The sequence below is a fragment of the Hippocampus zosterae genome, chromosome 9 (genome assembly GCF_025434085.1).
Source record: "Hippocampus zosterae strain Florida chromosome 9, ASM2543408v3, whole genome shotgun sequence".
In the NCBI taxonomy this organism is placed as follows: domain Eukaryota; kingdom Metazoa; phylum Chordata; class Actinopteri; order Syngnathiformes; family Syngnathidae; genus Hippocampus; species Hippocampus zosterae.
The window spans coordinates 25,534,869-25,549,750 of record NC_067459.1 but is presented as its reverse complement, the minus strand read 5'-3'; the positions used below and the strand labels follow the sequence as shown (position 1 = coordinate 25,549,750).

At 53.7% G+C, this 14,882-nt stretch overlaps 1 protein-coding gene across 1 annotated transcript; it reads right to left on the bottom strand.

Moving 5' to 3' along the window:
- Positions 1 to 5,728: 5,728 nt before the first annotated feature.
- On the bottom strand, positions 5,729 to 14,294 carry LOC127607802 (RNA-binding protein 38-like). Its single transcript, XM_052076473.1, has 4 exons — positions 13,854 to 14,294; positions 12,178 to 12,301; positions 11,283 to 11,337; positions 5,729 to 7,335 (listed from the first exon to the last, which is right to left on the bottom strand). The coding sequence occupies exons 1-4, from the start codon at positions 14,097 to 14,099 to the stop codon at positions 6,990 to 6,992; spliced, it is 771 nt and encodes a 256-aa protein (XP_051932433.1). The 5' UTR covers positions 14,100 to 14,294; the 3' UTR covers positions 5,729 to 6,989.
- Between the last annotated feature and the right edge of the window lie 588 nt (positions 14,295 to 14,882).

Below are 14,882 nucleotides of genomic sequence, written 5' to 3'. Positions count from 1 at the left end.
CAAATGACCCCAAAGGGCAAGGAGAGACCATCAAAATACTCTCCCCTCCTTTTTCTTTACCTTCCGTGGTTTTGAATAGCATTTGTTTCTCATTTGCATGGCAGTTGATGTCTTTCTCATATGGCTCCTCAATTTGGAGGCACTAATGCAAATCCTTTTGTTTTGTTTTGTTTTTTTTTGCCTCATTCACTCCACCCGACAGGAGTGAAGCGAAAGACTCGCCTGTGAGTTGCCGGCAAATTTATCAGCCATACGGTTTTCTATCGCTTTGGTTTCAAATAGACTCCACTGTGGACGGGTGAAAAACGGAGGTGCGACGACATGGGAGTGACGCAACCCGCCCAGGAGACAGAAAAACAAATGAATGGACAGTAAAAGAGTGGAAGATCTTCCAGCTGCAAAGGGGGAGGCCCACTCCGTATGGTTTTCATGTTCCGTTCCTGGAGGTATAATGGCCGATACTTTTCTCCTTGTAGCGTTACCATGGCAATGCACTGAATGGACTCCAGAGCACTTAACGACTGCCTTGTCAAGCCGCAGGTAGTGAACAGCGCATTTAAAAAAACAAAACAAAACAGGTGGTCACACTTTTCAGACGACAAAAGCTTCACTCTTGAGTTTGGAGTGCGGAGAAAGTCAACGACTGTGTCCTTTTGGAAAGATGTCGATGGTCGCGCCGCAACGACGGGAGGAGGGAAAAGGTGCTGGGCGCCTTCCTGCACTGGCGCGGTATGGGGACCGCAGAGGTCAAACCCAGTTTCAACGCCACGATTACAGACTGGCGGTATCTCACAAACCGGCCGCAGTACGTGAGGGTACAGAGAGAGCTGTGAGTCGGACAGGCTTCTCTGCAGCACTGGGGTGCCGCAGGGCACTGTCCCGGCTCCATTCCTGTTCCTCCTCTACATCTCGGACTTCAGACACATCACTCCAACCTGCCACCTTCGTAAGTTGTCCGATGACTCGGCAATCGTTGGCCTCATTACAGAGGTTAGCCGATCGGGAGTACGAGGGACTGACGAAGGACTTTGTGGACTGCTGCCAGCAGAATCAGCTCCGGATCAACCCCGGGAAAACTAAGGAGTTGGTTGTGGATTTCTGCAGGAAACCGTCCTCACTTGCACCCATGAACATCTGGGGTACGGACATAGAGAGGGTACTGACCTCCGACAATAAACTGGACGGGTCTACCAACATGGACGCCCTGATTAGGAAGGGACAGACTCTTCCTACTCAGGAAACGGAGGTCTTTTGGGGTCCTTAAGACCTTCTATTAGTGGGCGGCGGCTTGGGCCATCCATTACGGCATTGTCTGCTGGTCAGGCAGCATCTCGGCCCGGGACAGAGAGAGACCGGAGCGACTGGTCAGGAGGGCCGGTTGCGTCCTGGGCTGCTCCCTGGTGGGCAACAGGAGGACGCTAGCTAAGCTAAAAGCTACGATGGACGGTCCCTCCCTGCCAACCCCGCCAGCCCGCCACGACGGCACCGGGTTCCAAAATGATGTTTTGAAAAGACATGATGTCATTTCTGGGGATGGGGGAAAGAGAGTGGCCATTTTTCGTTTTCCCAAAGGTCACGTTTTGCCAAAATGTCTGCTTCTGGTTGTCAGGATTTAGCCACCGGTTGATATCGGTAGCGTTTTGTTGCCGCTCGCCAAAATGTGAAGAGTGTCGTCGGGAATGTTTCTCGAGGTGGTCTTTGGCTTTTGGATTTGGAGGTGGTGGAATGCGCCGATGTCGAGGAGGATGTTCTTCCTGCAGTCAAGCGAGGCCGAGCAGCGGACGTGTCCCGGTATCGTGCGGGGATAGTCATTGAAGGAAAGACGCTTTTCTCACCGCCCACAACCTCTCTGCCACCCCCCCTTCTCTTTTGTTCCCTCTGCTCCGTTATTATCAGCGTCATGATTAGGCTCGCCCTCCCCTCGCCGGCGATGGAGAGGAGGGCCTGCCGGCCTGCCGCCCACACGGCGAGAGATTTCCAAGAGCGGCGGCAGCGCCGAATGAGAGGGGGATGAAGACAAGAGGGCCAATAAAGTCCATCTAAATATAGCGAGCGGGGCCCTTTTTTCTCTTTCCCTTATAAAGAGCTGCTGGTGAGTCACGGTGGACGACCCTCGGCGCGCACTGATCATTCCCTCCAGAACTGCGTGGAAAGACACTCGTACACCCCAACGCACGCAGGCTTACAATGACAGGACAGAGAGCTCAGTGAGAGCCCCCCCCCCCCCCCCCCCATGAGAGGGGATATAGTGGTTGGCGGAACATACTAAATTAGGAGAGGTCAGAAGTAAACCCCAGAAAAGAAATGATGAGAACAGTGAGTGATGGGGGGAGCTTCCCGGCCTGAAAAGTCAAGATCGGTGTGAGAGATGAACAAGATTCAAATGATCAAGTGACTAAAATATCCATGCCCACCAATATCCACCCCACTTTTTTTTTCTCAATAATGCCGTTTTGTTTTTTTTCTTGCATGCAGGTGAGCGCGAATAGAACCACTTTTCTGCTCACCGGCCTCCGTGGCTTTTATTCCTGATCAAAGTACCTTTTTCATTGCAGGAGAGGGGGGAGGGCTGGGAGAACTTTTTCCCAATTGAAATTAGCGTCGCCGCCAGCAATCGTTCACATCTTTGACTCATCGCCGATGACCCGAGGCTTTCCCCATCCGTTTGAATAATCCGAGTCGAGTCCGCGTAAGGGCGGCGTCGTCGAGGAACTTGATTGCATGACGTGAGCACAGAAAGCTGCAACGTCACACGGACGAACGTGAGTTATCCGCATACCTGCTCTGTATGCGCCGGTTGGTGTACAGGCCAGTGTTTCGGCGGCTCACGCACCGTTGGAAGGGAAAAAAAAGAGGGTGGGGGCATTTTCGCAGCTGTCCTCTTTTGCAAGCATTGCGAGCAAAGTTCACAAGTGGAGCGGGGGCACGAAATGCGCTTGTTCACGTCCTCTTTTGCCGCACCTGTTGCCCACCGTCCCCCGCGGTATGCTGATGGCGGCGTCTGCGGCCATGACGGTTTGCGGTCGTGCGATTGGCTCCGAAAGCGGAAGCGGAAGCTCGGCCGTCAAGCGTCACGGAGCGCCTCGCTCGTTTCTCAGCTGTTGTTATTGCTCGCAACAGCCACGACCTGGCCCCGTTTCCTTTCGTCTCTTCCTTCTGTTTTCAGATCAAGCCCCGCCCCCCTCCCCCAACAATGCTGGCTGAGTCTCAGGTCTAGGTGGAGGTCATACTCTTCCCCCGCGCCCCCCCAGCGTGCTAGCCTGAGATAAGGAAATATGGCACAGAACCAAAACAGCCACCCCCCACCCTACTTGTGGCGCTACGTGTGACACACATAGTGAGCAAACAAATGTTTCAGCTAATAATAAGGGAAAGCACTCCAAGTCTGACCGTTAAAAAAAAAAAGTGTCCTTGGTGTTGCGCTCGTGTAGGTCACAGGAGCGCGCTTTCCAAAATGCCAAACCAACAAGCAGGAGGCTCCCATAATGATACCTTTTACTAAAATCTGATCATTTCTTCCTGGGAAGTTTTTTGACATTTGTATAAGCGCCAGTTGTTTTTTTTGGGGGGTGGGGGGGTGATCTCTTAACACATAAACAACGTGACTAAAAGGTGGTACACAGGTGGCAGTCTTCTGGAGCGATGATCCTTTGGTGAAGAGTGCCTAACCAGTCATTTTTCCCTCCCCGATCTCTTTGGGGAACGGCGGGGGGCTGACAACCTGTTCAATATTCATGATAGCAAAAATGTTCATTGGAATGATTAGCCAATCAGGAAGGGAGCTTTATTCATTAAACAGCTCTTGCAATTCCTTCACCACAGGGAGGAAAAAAATAAGCCAGCTGTTAGCCTAGCTTCTTCTACGCTATCTTCCTGAGATCACCGAGGCCAGTTTTTGCAGCTTTTGCAGATGAAAATGTTTTGGTGCAACCGAATGGCTGAAATGAATTCAGCCTAATGTCATCCCAAACCCGATATTGTCGTGAAGGATTGGAGCCAGCTTCAAGTTCTTTGTTTCCAATTTGTATACCATTGAATCAAAAAGGGAAGAAAAAAAAGACAATAAAAAAGGAAGAGTTTTGCACGCCACACGAGGTTTTCCACTTGGATGCGGAATGACAGAAAACAAAGCTTCGGGGGTGCTTCAAGTCCATTGTGTGCTTGGCAGAACTGGCATGACGCGAAACGAATATGAGACGAGGATCTGCGGCCCACAGCGTCCGCGGCGCTTCGTCTTTCCGGCCCTCTGGAGATGTGCGGGGAGGTGGGGAGGGGGGTTGTTGAGGGGGTGGGGGCGGGCTGAGCGTGCTTTCATGACAGTTCAACCTCCCCACGGGCTCTGCTCGAGGCAGACGCACTTCAACTGCGTTCAAGTTCTGGGAACCTTTTGTTCTTGGAACCTGTATGGAAAGAGAAGCTCCATAGGCTTCCATTCGACTGATTTGGCGTCAACGGGCGCAAGTGAGCCGTTGTTTGCGTTGAAAAGCAGAAACAAAAAGAGAGAACGCGTCGATGACTCGCGCCCACACGACCGTGCGTCGGTGGCATCGAAGCCCAACACGCATCCGATAAGGTTCGGACGCTTTCGTGGTGACACTTCCGAGGAATCCCCAAACGTCAGCGTTGCACAAGAAGCGCGAAGGGAGGGGTTGGGGGGGGGGGGGGTGGTTACCCAAGCATGTGAAGGAGAGAGCCTGAAACGGATAGGCCTCATCGTGACTCAGCATGACAGGGGCCTGCACAAGCTTTTTTTTTTTTTTTTAAATCATCAAGCTGACGCTGTGCCAACTCAGCTCGGGCTCCTCTCTGGCGCGTCTCCACGCGGCGGCGAGAGACGGACCGGGACGACGGCGAGAAAGAGAAAAGGAAAGGAGATGATTTGAGAGGGCAGACAATCGGCAATGAAGCGCGAGGAGGAGAAAGAACAACACCGCGCTGGCCCGAGTGGCACAAACGTCAAGCAAAGAAAAACACCGGTGACGGCCCAGAGTTGAGGAAAGCAAACGCGTGAGTGAGAGAGCACAGCCGTGGCAGGAGAGGGAAAGATAACCACTGACAGAGAAACGCGAGTGGGGGAGGGGGTGGAGTGGGCTGCGTCACAACGGGAGCGACCGGCTCGCGTCGAAACCGCGGAAGCGCACCGTCAACGCTGTCCGCACGCGGTTTTTCTATCCAAGACAAGCGTCCTCACCAGACGATTCGCTAGCGTTAGCGTCAAACGCCGTCGAGTCCGATGCTAGCGAAAAGCTACAAGTGCAAGGAAAATCTCGGCCGTCCTTTAAAAAGCAAAGAGACTCAGCACTTAGGAGCCAACATACGACGCCGGATGCAAAAGTCAAACTCGCTTTTTAAGCAGAAACGCAAAACACTTGTGGGTTTCTTTCTTTCTTTCTTTGGCCAAGCGACAAATGTCAGAGAGCGGAGAGGAGGCGCAGCAGCCCGCCGGGGGGGCCGGTGTCAAGAACTGATAAGTCCAATTCCGGGGCCTCGCGCGCCCCCACCCAAATGCACGTGCGAAGGATCCACTCTCACATTCGAGCGGATAACAAGTGAACCCCGTGACCCCATCTTCGCGCCAGCGTCGCGCGCCAACGATGCTAAGCTACGCTAAGCGTCAACGTTTGAGCCATTTTGGTGGTGGTCGCAAGCGCGACGTGCAAATAAGGAGGAATGTTTTACTGTTTGTAAGCAAGGGGGGGGGGAGAAAAAAAAAGGCCGGCGTCTTGACTAAGTACAAATGTTTTATTCTGGATTGGTTGTATGGCTTTTCTCAAAAGGACTAGAAAGGTCACTTGCCGACACAAGCGGAAAGTGATCCGGAAATAGGCCTGGTCCGGAGCGGCGCCGGCACAAAACGCGCCGACGACGCGGTGGCTTTTCAAAAGCCGCGCGCGGGTGTGCTTCTGCAGGTTAATTGGCATCAGTGCTACAACGACGGTCATAGTACAAAAAAGAAAAACAAGACAAACAGGCAATTGAACTTAGTACCTCTTATAAATAGCGCCATATAAATAATGTAAATGTACTGGAGGACTGAAAATGTCTTGAATGCAGTGCTTGGACGAGTGGTGAGAGTGAGACACACAGGAGGGAAAAGGACGGCGGAGCGCGCCGTCGGCCAGCGTCTATGACGTCCCATGCGCCCCCCCCCCCCCCCCCGACTGCAAGTGATCATCGCAGCCGCCTAAAAGAACCCACATACGAGTGGGGCGGCTTTGTGATTGACTGCTGGAAACAGCAGTTACAAAATGTGCACTTCTGAAACTGGGGGGAGGGGGTGGGGGGGGCTTGCGGGGGCGGGGCATTTATTAAGGCCTCTTCAATAAAAAGAATAAAAAGTCTTCCTGATATTGTCCAGGCAGAAAGAATGCAGCTCCACGTCTTGCATGTTGAGGACCCCCCCCTTTTTTTTGTGTGTGTGTGTGACATCAAACATGATGTCATCCAGGTTGGGAGCCAAGCTCTGCGAGTTTGTTCAAGGTGGCGGTGGCGCAGCGCTTCACCTCACTGTGACCCCCCCCCCCCAGATCCCCCCTCCCCGCAGCGTCCGAGGACAGCGGTGCCCCCTCACATCCAGCTGAGATACTTTGGCTGGGGTGTGGAATGTGTCACAGAACGCTCTCAAAACAAGATGGACCACTGACTGAGCCAAAAGGCATGAAAATAAAACAATGGCTTACAAAGCAACAACGACATCAATAGAATAATAATAATAATAATAATAATAAGGAGCAATAGAAAAAAAAATAACAATAATAACAATGATGATAAAGAGTCAGCTTCTAGAAGCGACCTTGTACATTAAAGCTTCTCAGCATGCCTATGCGGAACCCCCCCACCCCACCTTCACCCCATGAGCAACGAGGACATCCAGATATCGCGTCCAGTGCAATAGTCCCCCCCCCCTCATCCCCTTCCTGAAAACGCCCTGACGCAGGGTAGCCGCCCCCCAAAGGGCGTTTGGCCATCCTCGCTCGCTCGGCCGCAGCTCACTGCATGCGGTCGGGCTGGACTTGCTGCTGCGGAGCGTAGTGCAGGAAGGCGGCGGTGGCGGCCAGGTCGGCGGCCGAGGGCAGGGCGGGGTGCACGGCGGTGGCCGCCGTGGCGGCGGCGGCCGGCCCCGCGCCGGCGGCGGGGGCGGCGTAGCCGTAACCCAGGAAGCCGGCCGGGGAGGCGGCATAGGGATACTGCTGCTCAAAGTTGGCCTGGGCGTAGTGCGCGTAGGCGGCGCCGTAGTCCAGGTAAGGGCTGCTGGTCAGCGACGACGACAGCTGGCTGGGCAGCACCAAGCTGGGCTGCACGTAGGCTTGCGGGTAGACGTAAGGCGGGGCCAACCTGCGCACAGCACAAAAACAACAAACGAGCGACGTTACGCCCACAGGCTCCGGCTTTGTTTACGTCCGCGGCGGAAAATAAAGTCGGGGGGGACGCTCGCGCATGCAGAGCACGGGGCCAAGGGGCCCCCCACTTTCTGTCTGTGTCGCTCAGCCAACCAACCCAAAAACTAGCAAGCGTGCGCGGTTGGGCCTTCTGAGCTCCAAGCGTGGGGAGGGGGCGGCTGGGCGGCTGAATGATGGAGTCAGCTGTTACTGGCAGCTCTTCCACTTCAGGCACCAGCAGAGTGTTTAAACAGCCGCTGCTTTTCGCACACACACACACACACACACACACACGCTGCGCTTATCAATGCTGCTGTCAGGTGCTGTAGTTGCTCTTCGACAGGTGATCAAAGCTGTGTGGTGCGGGGGGGACAAAAGGTCTCTCCAACCAAGTCCTCCGCACGGGACAGGATTAGGGCCAAGGAAGGGAAAAAAAACACCCCAAGGTTGGCAAGATTCTCACTTTAATCTCAGAATTCGGACTTTAAAGTACCTCCATGCCCCCCCCCCCCTTTCATTTTTTTTTTAAACCAGGGCTACCCAAATAGCTTCTTTGTGCCGATTTCAATCCCGCAATGAGAAATTTAATTGACACGCTGCAGACCACAACACGTGCAGGCATGTCAAAGCGACAGAGCGCGCAAATGGGTACCGCGCGCCCCTGAGCTGGCGCCGTGTTGCTCTGGTGCCTTGCTCGGAGGCACCTCAACAGTAGTCAGGATGCAGACTAGTATCCATCAACTAGTTGCTTGCTGTGTGTGTGTGTGTGTGTGTGTGTGTGTTTCGGTTTCTGGAGGTGGACACGTCCCGAAGAGCCACGGCACAGTGCAAACGTCTTTTGTTGTCTTAGCAATGCTATATTGACCACATGCAGTGTAGTGTGGCGTCAATCGTTTAAAGTTTTTCATTAAATCGTTTTTTGACGTTTGTTGGCGGGTTTATTTCAGGACGACAACAAGGTGGATGTTAAAATGTTCGAAGTGGTTCATAACCGTCTTTGCTGCCATTTTGTCACCATGACTGTACTGCAAAACGGTTCAATGAAGCAAAGCTCGTGATGGCCCAAGACATTTGCATTGCACGTCACCCCCCCCCCCCCCTATAAAAAATATCAACACGCAGTTCAGAAAAAATAAAATAAATAAAGTTTGCTTTCAAAACTTTCTCACCTTGTGAGCAACAAAATGAAAAAAAAAACAACACCATTTTGTCTTCCATGTCATCAGTACCGTGCGGCTGCCATGGACTCAATCCAGTCAGGGGATGGAAGCATGCAAGGAGAGGGATGTCACATGACGCCCCCCCCGACACGCTACACAGCACACACACCAGTAACCACCGCAAAGCCCAAAGCATGCCATAATAGGGAAAGAGTCGCAGCGCAATCAGCGCAAGCGCTTCACTTCATATCACTCGCACGCCAAACGGGAACAGATAAAAAGACACTCCAATCCATCACAGCACACCACGCGACACTCTCAAGCCATCCACTGGCACCTTGCGCAGAGACGAGACGCGGGGGTGGGACATTTGCTTCCTATATTTGGGGTGGGGGCAGGGGGGGGGGTGTCCTCCGATCATCAGCTGCTGGGAAGTTGGACAGAAGGAGGAATATCAAGAAAAAAAAAAAAAGAAAATAGAATAGACCCGGCGCATTTGTATACACGCATATCAACATCAACGTTTGAAAGTCACACGTGAAAAAAGGCGACGTGAGTCCGCGACCAGGGCGGCCCGGTAGCCCAGTGGTTAGCACATCGGCTTCACAGTGCAGAGGTACCGGGTTCGATTCCAGCTCCGGCCTCCCTGTGTGGAGTTTGCATGTTCTCCCCGGGCCTGCGTGGGTTTTCTCCGGGTGCTCCGGTTTCCTCCCACATTCCAAAAATATGCATGGCAGGCTGATTGAACACTCTAAAAATTGTCCATCGGTGTGAGTGTGAGTGCGAATGGTTGTTCGTTTCTGTGTGCCCTGCGATTGGCTGGCAACCGATTCAGGGTGTCCCCCGCCTACTGCCCGAAGACGGCTGGGATAGGCTCCAGCACCCCCCGCGACCCTAGTGAGGATCAAGCGGCTCGGAAGATGAATGAATGAATGAATGAATGAATGAGTCCGCGACGCACCCGGCCGGCTTCGGCCGCCGACGTGCTCTCCTGCGCGCAAATCCAAAAGGCTAACGCGGCCTTTACGACGGAATGCGGGAGGATAAGGCCAGACAAAAGGGAGCCTTTCACTGATACAACGCGCCGGTGTGAGCTTTGGTTTTAGCTTCTATCGAAAGAGATAAGCGGCGAGAGGTCGGTTGGGGGAAGGGGGTCAGCCTGAGCCGGCGACAGGCCGACGTGGACGCCGGCCAGAAAATCCCGGGTCGGCTGCTTTTGTGCTGATGGCGAGCCAGCCCGTGTGATTTTGACACAATGACCCCCCCCCCCCCGACCCCCCCACAAGCTGCAGGCTTTGCAAATGCATACTGCAAGTATTTCAAATGCGGGCGGGAAAGGCCCGATGGCCGCCTCATTTATGGGGAGGGCCAAAAGAGGAACCGCAGGTGTTTGCAGGGAATTGGAAACGCTGCGGCGCCGTTCAACTTTTGGTCATTTTACTGTCGAAACCGAAAAGGAATATTTGGCGAGCGAATGTGGAAACGAGCCACGCGGCATCCTTCCCTTTCCGCTTGAGGAGGCCACGTTTCACACCTGCGGATGCACGCCGCCTCATCCCCCACTTTGATGACCAAACCCCCCCAAGGCCCCGCCTGATCCCTCGCACTACTTCGCAGAGGCGTGTCAACTTTCACACCGCCAGAGAAGCCACCGATTTAAAAAAAAAAAAAAAAAGGCTTCCACAAACGAAAACAATGACTGCGGACCGGGAAAGAGAGAGCAAATGTGGTGGCTATGAAAATGATGACACTTGCCTCACCTCACCCTCACAGTCCAAAGCATCTGCTGACCCCCCCCCCCCCCCCCACACACACACACACTATCCAGCGCTCCAGTTTCTGCTTACGCTCCCACTTCAGAGCATGCCATATGTCGCCAAGGAGGGGAGAAGAGGCTGAAAGAAAAGCCACTTCTCGAGGCTGCGCATCTTAGGGAGGCCCGCGTCTGTCACGCAACATCTCCAAGACGGGGGGGAGGGGGGGGGGACAGGTGCTCGGCGTCGCCCTCTGCCTCTCTGGGGTGGCGACCACGGGTGATTAAAGGCCGTAACGTGAGCCGGCACGTACCTCAAAACGGCACCTGTCCAATCCCTGGAGGGGTTCGGTGCAATCTGCTGTCGCCATGGTAACAGAAGCAAGGCCACGGGACTTTCCGGGTCCTCTGAGTGGCCCGGAACAAGACGGGGGCACATTCCCAGCGGGTCGTTAATACCCGATGCGGGTCAATTTAATGGGACATGAATAGACAATCACGGCCGGTTGAAGGCGGCTTTTCTTTAGGGGGGGGGGCTGTTATTTGATCATGGTCCCAAGGGAGTGTGGAAAATCTTGGCAGTTCCAGGGTGATGCGCTCTTCATCACTCCGTTTGGAGCGTCACTTTCATATCGCCCAAAACGCCCTCGTTGGCTTCCATTTTCATTTCCTTTTCAGTTCCTGTCACGTGATTGGTTGCTTCTGACAAAACTTTGCGAGCGGGTCACTTTGCGCTCACCTCTGGAATGCCCTTCCATTACCACAGAGGTGTGAGCAATCTCCCCGGCCTAGAAATTTCAAGTATGCTAATGCTCCCCCCCCCCCCCACCCCCCCTCTGGAGTTGCAAGCAGGCCCAGAAACTGACATGTACTTTCCAGAGGCCCTGTTTGTCCAAGAAACAGAAGTGGCCTGGTGGCGTTGCACAAAGAGTCTAACACAAGAGCACACGCACACGCACGCAACAAGCGCCCCCGCTCCCTTTCACTTACCCATACTGCCTCTGGATGAATGCCGGGTGAATGGGCTGCACTCCGATGGATATGCCTGCAAGATACGAGGTGGACTGTCAGAAAGGCGCACGCATGCACGCCCGCATTTGCATTTGCAGAGGAGGGCCGGAGAACAATACACAGAGAGCACGGGGAGACACAGCCAGAGCTTGTTCCTCTCTCGGCGCAAAACAATGCGCCACACAGTCAAGCCGAGCTCCAACACGGCGGCTCATGCTCGGCGCCGCCGCAGCAATCTTGCCCATTTTCCGTTTCGCGGTCAAATGCGCCAGCGCCGGTCCGCGGAAGATAATATTGAGCCACAATCGTCACCGAGTGGAGAAATGGGGACATGGTCAGGAGGTCAAAACAAAAGTGCTGTGGCAACATTTGGGGGAGTGCCAGATGTTGGGACTCTCCTGCCCTCTTGACACAATGGGGGGGCCCCGGCAAGGCCCAAGTCCCGCCCCCCCCCAAAGAAAGACGTGCTTGAAATTTGCCAAATGCCTTCCAAAAGACCAGAAGAACACCTTAAGTATGACGAATACTTGAAGCAAGCGCGCTTGACCTCTTCTTTGGTGAACTGTGCCGGGGAGAGAGTGAGGAACACTTTGCAAAGTACGACTCCTACGATAAATCAGACAAATAAGGAATACTTGAGGGCATTTTAAGAAGCGCAAATGTGTTTCGGGCGTTTTCCGAATATGGTCTCGACACCGGCTAACGGTTTTTCGCCTATCGCGGGCGCATCTGGAACGATGCTGTGCTATAAACGAGGCTGGATGTGACTTCAAGGTCGCCGCAACTGGAGCTCGCTAGCTGGTTGATCAAGACGGCAACGCTGTGATTTCATAAATGATAAATCCATTTAAAAAAAAGAATGAACAGGCCCCACCTGTTTGGATGCTGCGAGGCTTGGCACCGAGGTAGGCCAGGTTGACGTTGGCCTTTCTGCCATCAATAATGGGATTGGGATCCTTGCAGGCTCTCTCGGCCGACCCCCGCTCCGTCATCGTGACCTGGTGACGGGAATGATCGTTGCATCGTTCATGACTTGGTTGAGTTTGTGTTCTCAAGCAGCTGATAAAGTGAGGAGCACCCTTTGTACTGACACGTTCCGCTGTCCAAAATCTTGCTTTGAGAAAACAACCAACCAAAATCCGGTGGTGGTCGTTGTCGGAGTAAAAATACAAACAAAGCTCGTCCGAGTCGGCCCCCTCTTTTGTCCCTGCGGGCATTTGAGCGTCTGTTTTGATAGCCGTCTTCTGCCAACTCGGTGGGCGAGTCGAGCAAAGTGAAAGAACGGACGCCACAGCCATCATTTTTCGACATGGGCAAGGTGAGAAAAAGCCCACTCCGCCGTCTGTGTTGTAAACACACAGGAAGGAACGAGCCTCTGTTGACACTCTGTGGAGCCTCGCCGCGGGGGGGTGCCGCTAATCCCCCCCTCTCTGATGTGCGTTTGGATAAAAGGTGAGCTGGGCTTTGGGGTAGCTTGCCGGTTTACGCCCCCAAGCGAAGCCAGCCATTTGTTGGTCAACCAAGCACGCGCACGGGTGACAGCAGGCACATCCCAACAAGCCTGTTTGACAGGTCGCACCGGTCGCCGCGCTCAACCGTTAGCAACAAGACTCGCAGGGCAGTTTTCGCCAGTTTGGGAGCTGACGTGTAAACACTGAGTAATTGTCTTCCATACTGCTTGTAAACACACGCGCGCACACACACACACACACACCACTTTTCCATTCCTTCTTTGGCCTGACAAAACTAGCGCCGATGGGTAGTTCCAGAGTTCTGGTAAATATTTGCATTGCTCACATGGCTTCTGTGCTTTGTGTCAAAGGGAGAATAGCCGGTTTTATCTGGCAGGGACGGCCGAGATAAGTCACCTATTAGCGAGGCCTGACAGAATGCAACGGGACACTTTTCGTTCGGTGCATTTGGAAAAACGATCCCAACATGATTTACCCATGTATGACACTTTGGGGGATCTGTAGGGTGGGGGGTGAAAAAGCTACTCAAAGATAAGATCTTTGCAGAGTTGATCACACATTCACAGGATGAAGACCAATTTTTTTCCCCCCCCCAAGCAGCCAAGTTGCCTTGTAAATCATGTGAGCGGTGAGCAATGCAGGCGCTTCCGTCTGTGACAATGGAGGGCACGCCGTGCAAGGTCAACGTCTTCCATCGCCGCTGCTCCAAACGAGCCATATAAAGGAACGAGGGGGCAACACACTCGCCCGCACTTAAGCCCCGAGCCAGCCTTGAATGGCCTCGTTTGGGAGGTTCGGGGGTGGGGGGGGGCGGTGGATATATAATCGTCTTAGTTAACTTGGGTGATCCCCTCATCCTCCTTAGGGTAGGAAGACAATTGAATTCCATGACCGGGGCATAAAGTCGACGCGCATCGCACAACATCAACACGTGGAAAGGCACACAAGACAACAAATCATTCTACGGTGTGTGGACGGACAAAAAAAAACACACACAAGTATGACACTCTGCGGGCGGCGCGTGTATATTCCATCGCGGTGAGACGTGAATGACTTGTTGTCTCCCGTTCCTACTTACGAAGCCGTATCCTCGGGACTTGCCGGTCTGCCTGTCGGTTATCACCACGGCCTCATCGATGTCCCCAAAGGCCTCGAAGTATTTTCGCAGCGACGCGTCGTTGGTGTGGTACGGCAGCCCGCCGACGAAGATTTTGGTAAAAGTCGTGTCCTTCTGGAGCGCGGTGGGATGCATGGCTTCCAGGGCTCCGTTCATAAACTGATGCAGAAGCATTGGCGAGCCGGCCAAACCTCCGGAGGCGCACATTGGCGAAACGGACTTCACGCGGCTTTAGCGGCAGCCCGGCATTCGTGGAAACGTTTTCAAGCAAGAGCGCACGGACTCAACGTGCCGCGAGGTAAAAACAACCTGGAAACTACGGCTCGCTGATTTACAGACGTGAGAGATCCTCCACTCGCGTGCTCAACTCGTCGCTCGCAGCTGGAGGCGAGCGGAGACATTTTTATATGCCGGAGATGTGGCTCCTCCCTCCAAAAACTCTTAGCCAATCACAATAGCGCCTGCGTGCCGACTTCATTGCGTTTTCCCGGACGTCGTCCCGCCCACTCGGAACACCCGCTGCACCTGCCTTTGTCCTTCAGAGACTGGTCTCAACCCCCCCCCCCCCCCACCGCCCAAAATGAATGCCTTGACCCATTCTCCGTGAGAAAGTCACCGGATCCCCCAAAAGATCCTACTGGAGTTCAAACTCCGCACGTTTTCATTCGAAAAACAAAACAAAACAATTTGCTTTGCATTCACAACAGTAACCCGGATGAACGTTGGAATCACAAACGCGTGCCTTTTCAAAACAATGATAAATTGGTCGGGCGGCCCGGTAGTCCAGTGGTTAGCACGTCGGCTTCAGAGTGCAGAGGTACCGGGTTCGATTCCAGCTCCGGCCTCCCTGTGTGGAGTTTGCATGTTCTCCCCAGGCCTGCGTGGGTTTTCTCCGGGTGCTCCGGTTTCCTCCCACATTCCAAAAATATGCGTGGCAGGCTGATTGAACGCTCTAAATTGTCCCTTTGTGTGAGTGTGAGTGCGAATGGT

Coding starts and splice junctions, on each gene's coding strand:
- LOC127607802 (XM_052076473.1), bottom strand. CDS start 14,099: ATGTGCGCCTCCGGAGGTTTGGCCGGCTCGCCAATGCTTCTGCATCAG. Junction 12,302..13,853: donor AGTCCCGAGGATACGGCTTC/GTAAGTAGGAAC, acceptor TCCCGTCACCAG/GTCACGATGACGGAGCGGGG. Junction 11,338..12,177: donor GCCTCGCAGCATCCAAACAG/GTGGGGCCTGTT, acceptor CGTATCTTGCAG/GCATATCCATCGGAGTGCAG.